The sequence below is a fragment of the Acartia tonsa genome, chromosome 8 (assembly GCF_053477335.1).
Source record: "Acartia tonsa isolate MP-2025a chromosome 8, ASM5347733v1, whole genome shotgun sequence".
NCBI classification, from domain to species: domain Eukaryota; kingdom Metazoa; phylum Arthropoda; class Copepoda; order Calanoida; family Acartiidae; genus Acartia; species Acartia tonsa.
In genome coordinates this window covers 18,557,154-18,572,917 of record NC_137267.1, presented here as the reverse complement: position 1 = coordinate 18,572,917, position 15,764 = coordinate 18,557,154, and the positions used below count along the sequence as shown (strand labels likewise).

General features: G+C 29.9%; 1 protein-coding gene across 1 annotated transcript in view; it reads right to left on the bottom strand.

The window, feature by feature from the left end:
- Positions 1–7,904: 7,904 nt before the first annotated feature.
- LOC145326160 (uncharacterized) overlaps positions 7,905–15,764 on the bottom strand; it is a 48,874-nt gene continuing 41,014 nt past the window's right edge. Inside the window, exon 26 of the mRNA XM_080169306.1 lies at positions 7,905–9,190. Within this exon, the coding sequence (XP_080025432.1) occupies positions 9,053–9,190 (138 nt within the window). The 3' untranslated portion in view covers positions 7,905–9,052. The remainder of the gene's footprint in view (positions 9,191–15,764) is intronic.

Below are 15,764 nucleotides of genomic sequence, written 5' to 3'. Positions count from 1 at the left end.
ATTTATTTTCTTTATTAATATTTTATGAAGTATTAACAGTTAATCTAAGATCTAGCATACACAAGAACAGTTTTTTGAACATATTTACACCCTTATGCCTTCACAAACAGAAATATGAAACTGAAATAAAGTATCTTGACAAACATTTAAAGTGTATTTTAAGAAGCTGTTACAATTCTTACTATTTTATAAAATTTACTGTGTATTTTAGAGTATAATTAAGTATAGGGTTAAAGGAAGCCTGCAAGAAATACCCCGCTTTAACTGCTGAAAGACTGCCACAAGTAGATCAAATACCCGAAATTTGAAGCCTTCAGCTTCTATAACAAAAAAGTTCTAGGCAATTTAAAATGACATTGTATGTACAATGAAAATTTTGAAAGAATTGCATTGCTCATGTTGAAAACTTTGAAATTAAACTTCGTGGCCTAGAAACAAAATTATAAGCTTATTTTTGTCATAAATTTAGGTTTCCAGTAACTAATTATATTTTTACAATAAAAATACCCATTTTTATAGTCAAAATCATTAAAAGAAATTAAGTTTTACTTGCATTGTACCGAATGTACTGTAGCCAATCAGAAGGCTAAATCAGCTTAACAACCAATCACAGCTAAGCTTGTACTGGTTTACCCCTTTGTTTCCGCTATGATTTTCGTTTAAAAATGCAATTTAAATCGAATTTTTTTCTTAGATTTTGACTATGAAATGTGGTGTTTTTATTGTAAAAATGTAATCAGTTACAGGCAATCTAAGTTTCTGACAAAGATAAGGTTATAATATTGTGTCTAGGCGACGTAATCTAATATTGTTTTTTCTTTTATGAGCATTGGAAATCTTTCAAAAATTCCATTGTACATAATATGCTATTTTGAAATGCCTAGAACTTTTGGGTTATTGAAACTGAAGGCTTTAAATTTGGGGTATTGGTTCTTCTTGTGGCAGTCTTTCAGCAGTTAAAGCGTGTTATTTTTTGCAGGCGTCCTTTAATTTTATACTAAGTTCAAGGGTCAAACATGTGTAATTTTTATGTTTGAATTTCTTTTTTGTATTTTCTTGTTTACACTAACTATATCTATACAAACTAACAATCTACGTTTACATCAATGAATTTAAGGGATTAATACTATGATTTTTCTTCTTCTTTATGCTTGTTCTTTATCTTTAATTTCTATAAAAAACATACGATACATGTCTTTTAGTCACGGTTCACAGCCAGTCTTCAATTAACGAAAACAAATTTGATTGTGAGCTGTATTGGGTATTGGATTATAATTTTTACATAATAAATCAAAAAAATTAAAAAGACGCATATTTACAAATAACACTTTTTTGGTGCCTTTCGTGGCAACGCCACTAAAGGGGCGATTCATCGTATTTTCAAAATGACTTTGATAGGTTATTTTAGGTTAGGCTAGGTTATATTGGGCCCGCAGAGTTAGAGCTCCCGCAGGGGCTAGAAATAGGAGAAAAGCTACTGTGAAAATATGAAGAAACGCCCTTTAAGAGGCGTTGCCACGAAAGGGACTTTACCTCAATTAAATATACCTACTATTCCTGTATACAAACATGCATTTAAGCCTAATTGAATAATTCCATTAGCAAAGGTATTTAGACAGAAGCAAAAAATCTGGGAAGGAAAAATGTTAATAAAACAAATAACTAGTTCATATTCCTATTAAAAAATGCATTTTACAACTGACGGTATTAATTATTGCGCCTCTAGTATCTAGATGACTTGTATTCAAAGGAGAAGTGGTAAGAAAAAGGTTTAAGAAAATAGCGTAAACTAGCTTAGGGTGGCTTCCCTTAAAATATGAATTCAATCGATTCAGTGGTTAGTGAGATCTTAACTGCAAATATAAGACCTTACTACTTAATACAGTGTGTTTTTTTTATGAGCACTTTTTTGAAAGCAATTTTACCCCACTTATAGTTATCAGAATTTAATGATTAATGGCTTATTTTCTTCGTTTTTTAAGGGAAATTATGAAACAACAAAAAAAAATTACAGTTTTTGTTGAAAAAGTACAGTAAAGTTGAAAATTAAAAACTTAGGTGTCAACATCTAAAAATGGTTTTAGCGCATTTTTCTTATGCTCAAATAATCAACCTTTTGCAAGAATGGCTGCTAAACACTTCAAAGTTGAGATATAGAGCTAAAAATGTATACAGATACTATTAGGGACATGTACTAGAACATATCAAACTTTGAAGGTCATATCTCAACCAGGGAGGGAGTACTGGCCCCCCAAAGTCGACTACAGAAAATCCATTTTAAGGGGTGGGATTATTTGATTATGGGCCTTTTAGTCATTATCTCTTCTTCCCCATCCCTTCCCCCATCCCTATTTCCCATTTATATCCTCCATCTCTTTCCCCCCCATCTCTTCCCCCCCCCCCATCTCTTCTCCCCCATTCCTTCTCCTCACCCTGCAATGACCTAAGGGAAGGGAGCTAGAAAGCATCTTCGAATTAACCTTCCCCCCCCCCCCACCACAAAACATTTTTTATGGGTGGAAGGGGATGTTATAAAATCTCAGCAGGAAGGATGAATAACCCCATTAAAAAAATTTTTGGGGGGGGGAGATAAAAACACTCATTTTGGAAATAATTTACCAAAAATTAACCTAATATGTAAAACTGATTTTAAATATTTCTTTATTGTATGACAACAAGGATGACAAAGGATAGCAAAGCACAAAAAATCATTAATAAGAATACAGACAAGTAGATTTAAAGAGCATCTGTTGAAATAAATAGATATTTTAGATAAAAAAGTCACAAATCCTTTTTCCTGTATGTTGTGTGATGACAGTCAAAGAAAATTACATACTGGATGCTCAAAACAGCGAGAAATTTTATTTTTTCTTAATCTTATAATCCACAAAAAAATTTATCATACCATAAAAACCAAAGGCGTAAAGAACTATGTAAAAAATAAAAAATTACTTGTCCTTTCATCTACAGATATAAAAATCTTTTAGAAATATGGAAAACTTTGGGGTATAGTCTCTTTTGTGGCAACACCTCTTATGGGGAATTTTGTTGTATTTTCATAGTAGCTTTTAATAGGTTATTCTAGGTTAAGTTAGGTCAGGTGATTTCACCGCAGGGTTAGGCAGGGTTAGGCAATTGAAAAGCTACTGTGAAAATATGACGAAATGCACCTTATGGCAATGTCACAAAAGGGACTATACTCGAAATTTAAAAGATACAAAAATAGCCAAAAACGTCCTGAAAAGCAGTCCCACCTCCATGAATTTTTAATACTTAATTATACTCCATAATGATGGGAATGTTAACATTAAGTTTTAGCCTTCTATCTTTAATTGCAGTTGAAAAAATCACACTTCCCCCTTAGCATTACGTACTGAAAGCCATAGTGAATTATAGAGAAGCTAAAAAGTTATATCAACATATCCTACCCTCTTTAAATGGCACTTTAAACCTCTGTTAATTTTTGATTAAGTGGTGTTTCCAAGGATTTATAAGGGCGGTGCGTAAAGCGCACCTAAAAATATTTACTCCCCCTTTGAACTAAAATCAATTAAAGACAACAAGAGTGGCGTATTTTATCAAGTTAGGAATATAGAGTGGTAGTTAGTTTTAAGGGTTTTTAATGAAAATTGCCATAAAAAACATGTCTTTTTGTAAGGGTATGTACACAAAAAAAATGATAAACTTATCCTAAAAATAATATGACATCATATATAGTTATTTATTTAGACAGACATACAGTGTTGAGAAAAAGGCTTAGATAAATATCAACGCTGTTTCTTTTTTATATAAAATAACTTTTTGATTAAATATTTGTTGTTTACACATCTTTTTATAGAAATAAAAACAAAATATACAATGTGATAAAAAGCAGAAACCATTTGGAAGGGCACGAAGTGCAAATTTTTTTCTTCAAATATGCAGGGAGGTAGGGGTTTTTGGGCTATTTATTACACTAGTCCCCAATATTTCATATAAAATTTTCTTATTCGTTGGCTCAACAACTTTGGGGACTTTAATGGAATTTTGATTGGTTGGTTAATTAAGTCGAGTTTTCATACATTTCATCCACTAATTGTAATCTATATAAGGGGTAATTTTTGTATCATCATTTTGTACCACTGTTTAGACTAACCCAGAAGAAAATATTTGCTTTGTGAACTTTAGGATGAGCCAGGGGCCAAACGGCTGGTCGCTCAAACTTTCTAAGCACACTAAAAGAACTGGCTTGACATGGCAAACCAAAAATTCCCAATATTCAAGAATCTGAAGTGTAATATAAGTGAACAATATGTGAAAATAAGCATAACATTGATCTTCTGCGTTAATTTTTCATGTGAGCTCGCTTCAAATGCACACAAGAACCTGAAATATACCAGATAATTTAATTAGACTACAATGCCAGTTCTTATAATGTATGGAGCAAGTCTTTGTGATCCACCATTTGACCACTAGCTTCTTTAACAGTTAACTAAAACATATTTTTCTTGTGTATTAGTCTTATATTCACTAAAATCAGCCTGTTATGTAAGACCTTGTAGATTTTTTTCTGTTAACTTTGCGGATTTTTCATCACTATATCATAAAATGGTCAGTAGTAGGCTGCAAAATACTTTTTATTTTACTATGATAGCTCAAATATTAAGGGAGTAATAAGCGTTTCAAAAAAAACAGTTTACGAGGGACACCCTGTATATAGATATGATTAGTATTATGGTTTCCGTAATGATTTAAGAATGGTGATTCCTTTAACAGTTGAGTACAGTTAAGAAAGAATAGCAACTCTATAATCAAATCTAAATAATGTTGAATTTTCAATTATTCATTGTATTTGTTGTCATCCTTGTTTTCTTTAAATTTTTTCAAGAATTTCTGTTTCTTTTCATTGCTTTTTAGAAAATTTTAAAAAAAGGTTTAAGCATCTACATAAAAACAAGAATCTAAAGGGAAGATGTACATACTCAATAATGATATACAAAATTACCCATTCCATAAATTACAAATAGTGTATGAAACGTTTGGATACTCATTTTAAGCAACCAATCTTTCAAAATTCAATTAAAGTCCCCCAAATTGACAAGCCAAATAATAAGAAAATGTTGTTAAAAAATTATGGAGACTGGTAAAAAACAGCCCAAAGTCCCCTGACATAAAATGTAACTAAAATTGTATTTATTACAAAGTATTCCAATTCATCGAAAGAAAAAAAACTTTTTATTACAAAATTTTACAGAAACCAATGATGATAAAATCTGGTCCTAGCGAAGCTTTTAAAGCTTTACTGCGAACACCGTAATAGTGTCTGACTGATTATGACGTAACAAAAAAAATTAGCCAATGAGAGGCCGTTATTGACCAATGGTAAAATTTATAGTGGCCTCTCATTGGCTAATTTTTTTTGTTACGTCATAATCAGTCAGACACTATTACTGTGTTCCTTTACTGCGCGTGCCCTTTTTTAGCTTATTAGCTTATTTGGTTCTGCATGTAACAAATTTATTAAACTATTGAGACAAGCAATTTTTTTATAAATCTCTAGCAGTAGCTAATGATAAAAAAATCACAGTATTCATAGTATTATCAGTATATTTAAGGCCGCAAACGAATCTTTCGCAATGTTCATGAAGCCGTCAAATCAAAACTATTGCCTTTGCTGCTGATTTTCGCCTACAACCTAAGGTGAAGAGTATCTTTTTTACTTGGTAAAACTTTTATGTTATTACATAAATGTAAAAAGTTTTGTTCAAAGAGAAATAGTATACCAATACGTAAAAATTTCATTTTCTTTCTGATAAGATCGTAATTTCCGTTCTTTCTATTTACAATTGATTATTTTTTTTATTGCGGGACTACTCTATATTCACGTTCGTACGTCATTCTGTCAGTCCGTCCGTAACGCTATTAACAGCTGATATTTAAGATAAACTGGTGAAGAACCACTAACCTAAGAGCACCCAGTATACAACTTGGTCCGTTTTTTGTATTGATATGTGAAGGTTTTGCATTTTTTTATCATGTATCTTTATGCTATCTTTTTCTTTGCTATATGTGGATTATAACCTTCTTGTTACTTTAAATAAGTTTCTTCACTAAAAGATAACATCATCATCGTCAGAAAAAGGGAAAATTAAAATTATACACTTTTAAAATTGTTAGGAACTGAAGGAAGAGTTTTTAGGCGAAGATGTTTATTAAATTGTAACACTTTGTAGATTACCAGATTCAATACGGAGGGGAAATAGCCTACTAAATCCAATCCAGGACATATAAAATAAATCCGTAAAACTCATTCGGTTCAGTGGTTATTAAGATATTTAGTATTTCATATAATAGGATATTCTGTCATGCTTTTTCATCTTCACCATTAGAGCTATAATTGCGCTCTATGTACACATCTTAATGTGAAAAGCTTCGCTTTGGAAAATATTTATATTTTACTTGTTAAGCTTTCTGCGCAATTCCTATATTTAACCCTTACAGATCGGGCCCCAATTCCCACCTTAATAGATCGGGGGAAGGGGGGGGCTCAAAGAGCCCCCTCCTCTATCTCGGCTCCTGGTACAGATAAAGACGTAAAATTTTTTCTGGTGGTTCATGTGTATTTTTAGAGAAAATTACTTTTTCTAGTCATAGCAGTCAGACCGCTCCTTAGCCGCTTTTTAGCGGCCAGCCGCTAAATCTTAAAACAGCTGTAGAGCGGCCAATTTGGCAGCTAGGATGACCAAATTTTAGGACGAACTTTTATTTTTCATAACAAAAAAATTACTTTTTCTGATCATCGCCGAAAAACGGCGGTTGGCGGCGCAAATTAATATTTTTATCTGTATATTATTGCTCAAGGATTTATCAAAAAAATTATAGGTCTCTAGCTGTAATAGAAGCCACGATATTCATGATATATGTCTGTAGTAAAAGCCGGACAAAAATCGGTCATAAAGTCGGTCAGGGAGCGGTCAAACGGTCATAACACCACTTTTCTCAGAAGGTCATTGATATCTAAGTATTCACCAAAAAATTTTAGGTTTCTTCCTTATACACAAAAGTCATAATGTAGAAATTAACATTTATTTAGAATTTTTTCTAATTTTTTTTGCTACCTAACCGACTTTGACCGGACACTACGACCGACACAGACCAGATATCCTAATAAAATCAACTCTTGCCGACGTATAATTACTAAACTTAAAAAGTCATGAAGTTACAGCTCTCCATCTTACCTACAAAAAAAATGAGATTGAAAAAACTAGAGGGGGGGGCTCTTTGAGCCTCCCCCCCCCCCCCGATCTGTTAGGGTTAATGATAATCTTATATAAATATTTTCATATTGTTTTTGCAACTATTAAATGCCACGCTTCAGTCAAAAATACAATAAATATTTGTTACATAAGGCTAACATAGAGAAATGTTTATATCTTAGATTGCATAACAGTTTATCTAATAATGAATCTACTAAGAAGTCACCTGGGTGGTTTCCCTCAAAGTTTCTAAGGGAGCCTAGACCCCTCCCTCTCTCATTGAAATAAATTAGAAATAAGCTAGGCGAGGAGTCGTTTTCTTTTGTCTATTTAAGGGGCCGGAGTTACAATAGTGTCTTAATGTTTTACCTTAGGTAGAAATATTTTGAGTATAGCTGAGCCCTGCAGGGTTTGGTCACCGCAGGTTTGGGCCATGCAGGGGTTAGGTATAGTTAATACATCCAGCCCCACTATTTTGAATTTAATTAAAAAATAAAAGGAAATGGACGAGGAGAAGGTGGGGGGGGGGGGGGGGGGTGAGAGCTGAATTCTCTACTCGCTAAGTACTTCTCTAATTCATAAAAAAAAATTTTAAAAATCTCACTTATTTCATTGATATTCTTTATCCAAAAACATCAGAAAATAAAAACTAATATAATATACAAAAGATTACTATATAACAATTTATTGTTTCAACATCATTAGACTTACAATTATTAAAAAAACAAGATAAAATATTTTTAATATAGGTACATTGAAAGCAAAAATGATTCACATATTATAAAAATCAATAAATTTTGAATATAATTGACTAGATAAAATACACTGGTTTAAAACAAACAATACATGATTAAATAAAAATTTCAATATTTTTAACATTTGAGCAACTTACAAAATTAATTATTTTATTTTGAATTAACGTAACGTAAAATTTGAGATAATGAAGCAAATCTGAGCAAGAATAAAAACCTATTTTAGATCAAAGCTATTATTAGTGAAGGATTAAATTTTTCTGTCATTCAACATAAAAAATAAATTTCTAAATGATTCAAGAGTCTAAGATGGTTTTCTTTTTTAAAATTATTGCGTTTACAATTGATCTTAGACTCTAGCGCATTATTTATGGATTACTACTGACTGACATACCGATGTAGTTGTGAAGAAGCTTCGCTAGTGAAAATTTGTGGTTTAATTAGAGAAGTTATTTAATCCTTTCCTAACTCAATCAATTTAGGGTTTCATAATCCAAAATTGTAAAGGATTTTGTGGTAAAATATTAATGCTTAATTTCTAAAATCTTGCATATTTATTTTTATAATGAGAGTTTAGTTGTTTGTTTCATAAAATTGAAACTTTTACAACAAAAATAGTGAAAGAAAAAAACGAATCAAGTTCGATAAACAATTACAGGTGTATTTTTTGTAATTTTAAAGGCTATTGAGAGGAAAACAGTTGGAAGAACCAGTAAAACATCTTCAAAAATAATCTGGAATAATCAAGACTCACCAACGCATTGGGAGAACCAAAGTAAATGCCAAAAAGTTGTATTTCACGCGCATTGGCTCTAGCCGTATGCTACCGGTTTATTATTTTGTTTTGTCTAATCCAGATTATTTTTAGGTATAAATGTCTAATGATGTGCATCGTTCATTCGTTTGCCCATGAGAAACCTTAAAATCACCAAAAAATACCTTTCTTCGTCTATCTTACTTTAAAAAATAACAGAGCAGATTTAAATTCAAGTTTTCTTTTACTGTTTGTTTTCTGCATATTAACAATGAGCAAATCGTACAGAGTTGTTGTTTTGTCACAGTGGCTTATGTTGGGCTATCAATAACTCTGAGAAAATTGGCGGGAAAATATCCTCCCCTTCCCTGGTCAGACCTGACCCACCACCATTCCTCCCCCTCCTCTCCTTCCACCACCCACACAAGCTCGTTGCGGGGTAGGCTTACCTGAAAATGAAACAAATGATTAGTAAATAATAATATAGCTAAATCTTTTAAAATGAATACTAAGTCTGTAAGGGTGTTTTTTATCATGACTTCACATTAACTACTGGACCAAAATGGTTGTCATCCACAGAGAACTATTATGGGATAGTTTCAGTGATTTGGTAAAATGTTAAGTCAACTCCTTCAATACAAAGAAAAGTACCCAACATTATCTTTTAAAAAATCAAAATTTTTTATTTAAAGTTAGGACTGGGGCAAAGAAAATGAGTTTTTTGAACCAAATTATCAATTGATCTGTTTGTTATTTTCAGAAAATTCAAAAAGGTATAAATATTTAACACACATAATACTTAAGTTATTGTCAGGTTATGTAATGATTCTTAGCTCCATATTAAATGTTGAGTAATGAATTGCTACGTTTCTGTGTATATCAATTAATTATTTCAATAGACAATCTTATTCAAACTTAAAGTGGACACAAAAATATTTTAAAAAAAACACTTATTCATAATTTTTATTTTAGGTTAGGTTATAAGAGTGATCAATAATTCCAGCAGGTGCAACAATTAGAGGGAGGGAGGGGGTTGCTCTGTGGTTATTATTAAGTTCGAGGGATTTCACTCAATGATATATTAATCCTCTATTTATCTTGTGTATAATTAATTTACCAACAGCCACAGAAAAATATAGAATACAATAAAATAGACACCAAAAATAAAGCCTAGAAGGTGGTTAATGTTATATAAGAAAAGTGGTAATTTCTAAGGTATTATCAATATTTTAAAAATAGATTATACAATAAATATAGTCACTGATGACAGTATTATGTTGATGAAATTACTGTGGAAAGTTTAAAAGGCGACTAAGCTACCTGAGACTACATTTATATACATTCATGTTAGCTGTCTATATAGCATGACTAGAGTTGGCTTGATATAATTATCTCCCTATTGGCTAGTTTTCTATATGCATATCTATTTCTCAATAAATCTATTTTCCTCACCCGGCATTACTATCTAAAAGAAAGTAAATATTTAATAATCTAAATGATTTTAAAAAGTTTTTTTAAATTATATTTTTTTCTTTACATTACCATCACCAAAGGGTTAATGATGATGATTACAATTTTAGTTTAATATTTGAACACACAAAGTGTCGCCACAATCGAATTCTTTTAAAATAGAGTTTTCTTAAATTTATTATATTATAAATCTAAATTTTCTTTTTTATGATTAGAAATTAATTACATTGATATAAGGTAAATAGCAACATGAAATGAAAAAAAGGAATTTATTTTTAATAAAGTAAAATAATGGGTCTTATCGTTCTGGGCAATGAGAGTTTATTATGGATTATTGGAGCACTATGAGTTTTAAACAAATATTCCTTGGAAAACTTGAGCTCGTTTATAGACATTTATTTCCTATATAGATCTGACATGGATCTTGAAGCAATTAAGCAGGCCGTTTTGTACATGTTAAAAATTGGAAGATTTCATTAAATAAAAGTTATCGCAAATATACTTAGTAAATAAGGTATATTACCGATCAATAAATTAATTCATAATGTGCTTAATAAATAAATACAATCTGAAAAAATGTAGTCTCATTCAAAAATAAAATAAATACATGTCTAATATTCGAAATTAACCTTTTCTGCTGTTAGTATAGTAACATAATAATGTAACCATAGCTTTTACGCTACGAAGAACATTTTAATAACTATGCCATTACTTCATAATATAGCACCACAAAAAAAATTACATTCGTTTTTATTACTCATTTTGTATAAAAAAAACTTTTGAAAAGGATTTGAAATATCTAATAATGTTAAATCAGGATTATCTACGATTTACAATATAATTTAGCTTAATAGCAGAGTTGGAGATTAGGATCTGAAAGAAAACTTTAATTGCAATGAAGAAAAAAAAATCCTGGAAATTTCTTTTTATATTTGATGGGAAAGAAAAACTAAAATTTAATATCTAAATTTAAGCACAAATAAGCAATTCTTTGTTTCAATATCTAAAATTTTGATATTCTAAGCAATTTCAGGGAGCTTGGCTCAAATTCGTAGTACACAAATATTCTTGTTCCTTTCTAATTTTGATTTGATGTAACTTTTCTAATGAGTGACTTTCATGATAATGCAACTTTTGTGTAAGATTAAGAATACTTCAATGTACATGAACACATTTTCCTAATTATAGCAAAATTTACATCTATTTCAAGTTTTTACCTAATTCTTTAGTCCTTTTTAGGGGATAAACACATAATTCATTATTACTTAATTAAGGTGGGAGGGAATTTTTTGATAGGTGCGATTTCGCTTGGGAGGTAAGAGGTACCCTTCCCAAAAAAAGTTACATTTCTTTACTAGGCTCATGAGAAGCTTCATTGTAAAGGAGAAATATAACAGTTACCTTAATCTTTAGGTACAGATAGACGGACAAAAAGACTTCCTATTCCTTTATATATATTTCTGTCCATGATGTACATCTTATAATATTGCTTTGACCCAATTTGGCAAATGCAATATTTAGTTAAGAGGATGAGGTCATTTTTCTTTTCTTATTTTGACATGGTATCATTATATAAAAGTTTAAATGTTGTGAGTTTTTACAATTGAAAAATTGTAAATCTTTTGAAAATATTTTGTTTAATACAATCAGTTTTTGTGCTTACTTAACCAATTTTTCTATGTAATCTCCTTGTTTTGTTTTAAGAATTTCACATTTGTCTATCAAAACAATAATAGTGATATGATTCCTAGTTTGATATGGAACTAAAATCTAATTTAAAAAAATTTAAATCTTAAATAAAACTAAAATTTTATATTAGAATTTCATTTGAATGATTATAATTTTTTGAAAGAACAAGCTTATTGAAGCTTAGTACAGGTTCTTCAATCTTTCCATTTTACTCTTATCTATAATAAATATCATATGAGGTTATATGATTTATAACATATGATATTGGATTAGGGACCTTATTTTCAATTTTAAAACATATTTTATACCAAATCAAAAACATTTGTAAAAAATAATTATTTTTCCAAAATATACACATTTGATTTTTAAAAAAATTAAAGGTACAAAAAGTTATTTTTAGTTTTACTAAAGTTTCAGAAAACTAAAAACAAAACTAAACAAAGAACTTTATTATTTTACTTTTTGATGTTTGAAGCTACTAGGTTGCTCAAAAAATACATCAAATAATATGCTAAGGAGTTAGTAATTTCAGTTGATTGAATTATTCCTTTAAAATATTACCCTGTGTGTGTCCATTTGATATCTAATGGCCTTTTATTTTTACTTAGCAATTAGTTCAAACCCTAAATTTTGCACAAATTTAAAAAATTATACTCTAATGTCTTGAAAAAAATAACATATACTTATATTTATACATTTAAATTGCAGCAATAGCAACTGCAAATTGGCAGTAGTTTAATCATCTATTGTGAAGGATGTGTGTGACCTTGTTGTAGCAGAACATATTAAACTTTTTATATTTATTTTCCAAACGTTTGAAGCATATGAATATCAGCTAATATAAACGCATTTAATTTTCACAGAAATAGATTATAAAAAACATTCCTATTAATGTCAAACTTTGGGAAAAGTTTTCTTAAAATCTGAATGATTGAATAAGTTAAGTTTTTTTAATGCTTTTTTTGTTTATAAGTATTTATATATTAAATGAATTAAAAACAAGTAAATAAATTAAAACAATTAAATAATGTTGTTTGATATACATACTGTGTAAACAGATTAATAAAATTAATTTTTTTCTTAGTTTTTATTGTTTCCAAGAACACTTGTACACATTCTTTGATTAATCCATAAAAAGTAGAATTATTTCTTCTCTCTTAAAAAAGATTATCTAATTCTGCTAATTTATTCCTCCCATTTATGAATTTAATATCTTTAATATAAAGTAGCTTGATGTCTGTCCGTCCATCCGTCTGTCTGTCCGTCCCTTAAGATCTTGGTAACCACTGAACCGATTGGATTCTATTCTTCAGGGAATATAACTACTGATCCTGTGGTGGTTTTAGGCTATTTTCTTGGGGAATGTGACACCCCCAACCCCCTGAAAATTCAAAAAATCCCTCCACATTTTTAAAAGTTATTTGAAATTAGTTGTGGCATCTCCAGTGGTACTTATTTTTTTATTTTTACCTCTTGGGGCAAAGTGGCTAGTGTTTAATAAATCGTAATCATTTTATTAATCATTATTCAAACTTTAAGAATTATAAAGCAAATCTAACATGCCGATATTATAATAAAAACTATCTATTATGAATAGACAGATGAACCTAACAGGTTTACGAACAGACGAACCGAATTTAAAAAGCTTTACTTTTAAGAACTAGCCTATATTTCAAATAATACATTTTTATTCTCTTTTTTTTTTAATTTTCTTTTTAAGAGGTGAAAAATTGTCATCGCTCCAACTGTTATTCTCTAAAACTATCAAATGCAGAAAAAACGCTTCAATAGTTTGTTTAATAATTAATTGAAAGCTGAATGTATGTCTTTGAAGTATTTTCTATTTGTTTAAACATTTAATTAACGATTACATATAACAGTTAGGGATTTGAATCCATTTTTATAGAAGCAGATCGAAATATATAATCTATGATTACGGTTTTGACCCTCCAAAAAACGTAATCTACCATTCCACTTTCCCCTCTCTTGGTGATTATATCATCAATGCCGATACGAATTTTGAAATGTACCATTCCACTTTCAATAGAGGCGAAACTGGAATGGTACATTTATGTTTACATATCAGCGTATTTATCAACATTGATTTCCTAATTTAAATCGGCATAATAGTAATGGTATATTCTAGTTATTATTTTTATTTTACATAAAAGATTTTTAATTACAAATAGTATTTCATACATTACTACGGTTAACATAATTTAAAAATAGTATGTATGATTTCAATTATGTTGATGTTTAAAGTGTAAACCACCATTACAGTTTTGCCTCTCTTGAAAGTGGAATGGTACATTTCAAAAATCGTATCGGCATTAATGATGGCATCACAAAGCAAGGCAAAATTGGAATGGTAGATTACAAAAATAATATCGGCGTTTGATGATAACATCACCAAGAGAGGGGAGATTACGTTTTTTTAGAGGGTCAAAACCGTAATCATAGATTATATTTCTGCTTCTATAAAAATGGATTTAGCTCCCTAACTGTATAAGTATTTTGTATAGAATTCTATTGGTGAATAGCAATGTTAATGGAAAAAAATAATTATTTAAAAAGAAATTTTTTTAGTGCAACTATTCTCTTAATAAAAGGGACATAAGCTATAAGAATATCAGCCCACAGGGCGGGGAATCTGTTCCGATTTTGTATTAGGTCTTTGAAATCAGCTAATAGCGTCGGAAATATAAGCACAGTCCTGACAAAAGAACATGAAACGATTCACTAGCACAGGAAATGTGTCTCCACAACTTGGGTAAGATAGTTGTCTAAATTATATATTTATACATATACATATATCAATGTGAGTTGGTCACATTCTTCAAAATTACCAGTAAATATTATTTCAGCAGGGATCGGAAGCCTCACGTAAGCCGCGCATAAGCCTCAGTTTTAAACCTGCTTGTGAGCAGAAAAAAAAATTTAAGAAAGAAGGATTGTCTGCTAAAGAGCCGTTTTATACATCCAGCTGAATTTTATAGTGATAAAATCACGATTTCACTGAGGCTTACACGCGGCTTACGTGAGGCTTCCGATCCCAATTTATTTTAGACTCAGGAAACCCTAATTTCTAGGCTAGTCAAGAAAATAATATAGAACTTAGATTTAAGCTAAGGTTCCCATTCCATTATATATTTAATTTATTTAGAATTATTAATTGTTTATCCATAATTAGCAATCTACTACAGGCTTTAGATTATCTTACTGAAGTAATTATAAGATCATAAATGTTCTAGACTTTCAAAAGAAATAATTATTTTGTTTCCTATATTTTGAAAGTTCTTAGAAAATGAAGAGATAAAAGTTTTGAGTAATGGAAACAAAATATGGTAGCATGAGATTATTTTCACATTTTATATTGAATATTGTTTGATTTGATTGTTCTTTATTTTGCAATATAAAATAAGATTTTGCATGAATAAATTCAAATTCAAAATTGTTTATTGTCAAGAAATTGAATTAAATTTTTTTGTTATACATAAAATACTACTTTAGTATTATGTAATGGACATAATGTAATAACATTGATCCCAACTAAACCAAAGTATGGATTAAAATATTTGAGATTTTATTTGAATCTTTACACGGTTGTACAAACTAGTAAAGTTTATACAGAAGGAGTAATTTTGTAATCAAAATTGTAGAATACTTCATTTGTCTTATCCCTAAGATCCCTGAGTATTACTAAACTTAAAGTTAACTTTTAATAAAACTAAAATCCGTTTCCTAAGACACATGTGGACAAAGTGTACAAATCTTGGTTATTGTCTCAAAAAACTCTCCCAACTCTCAAAAAATGTATCAGTTGAGAACTGTGTTATATGACAAGTTACTAATGAGGTTGTCAAT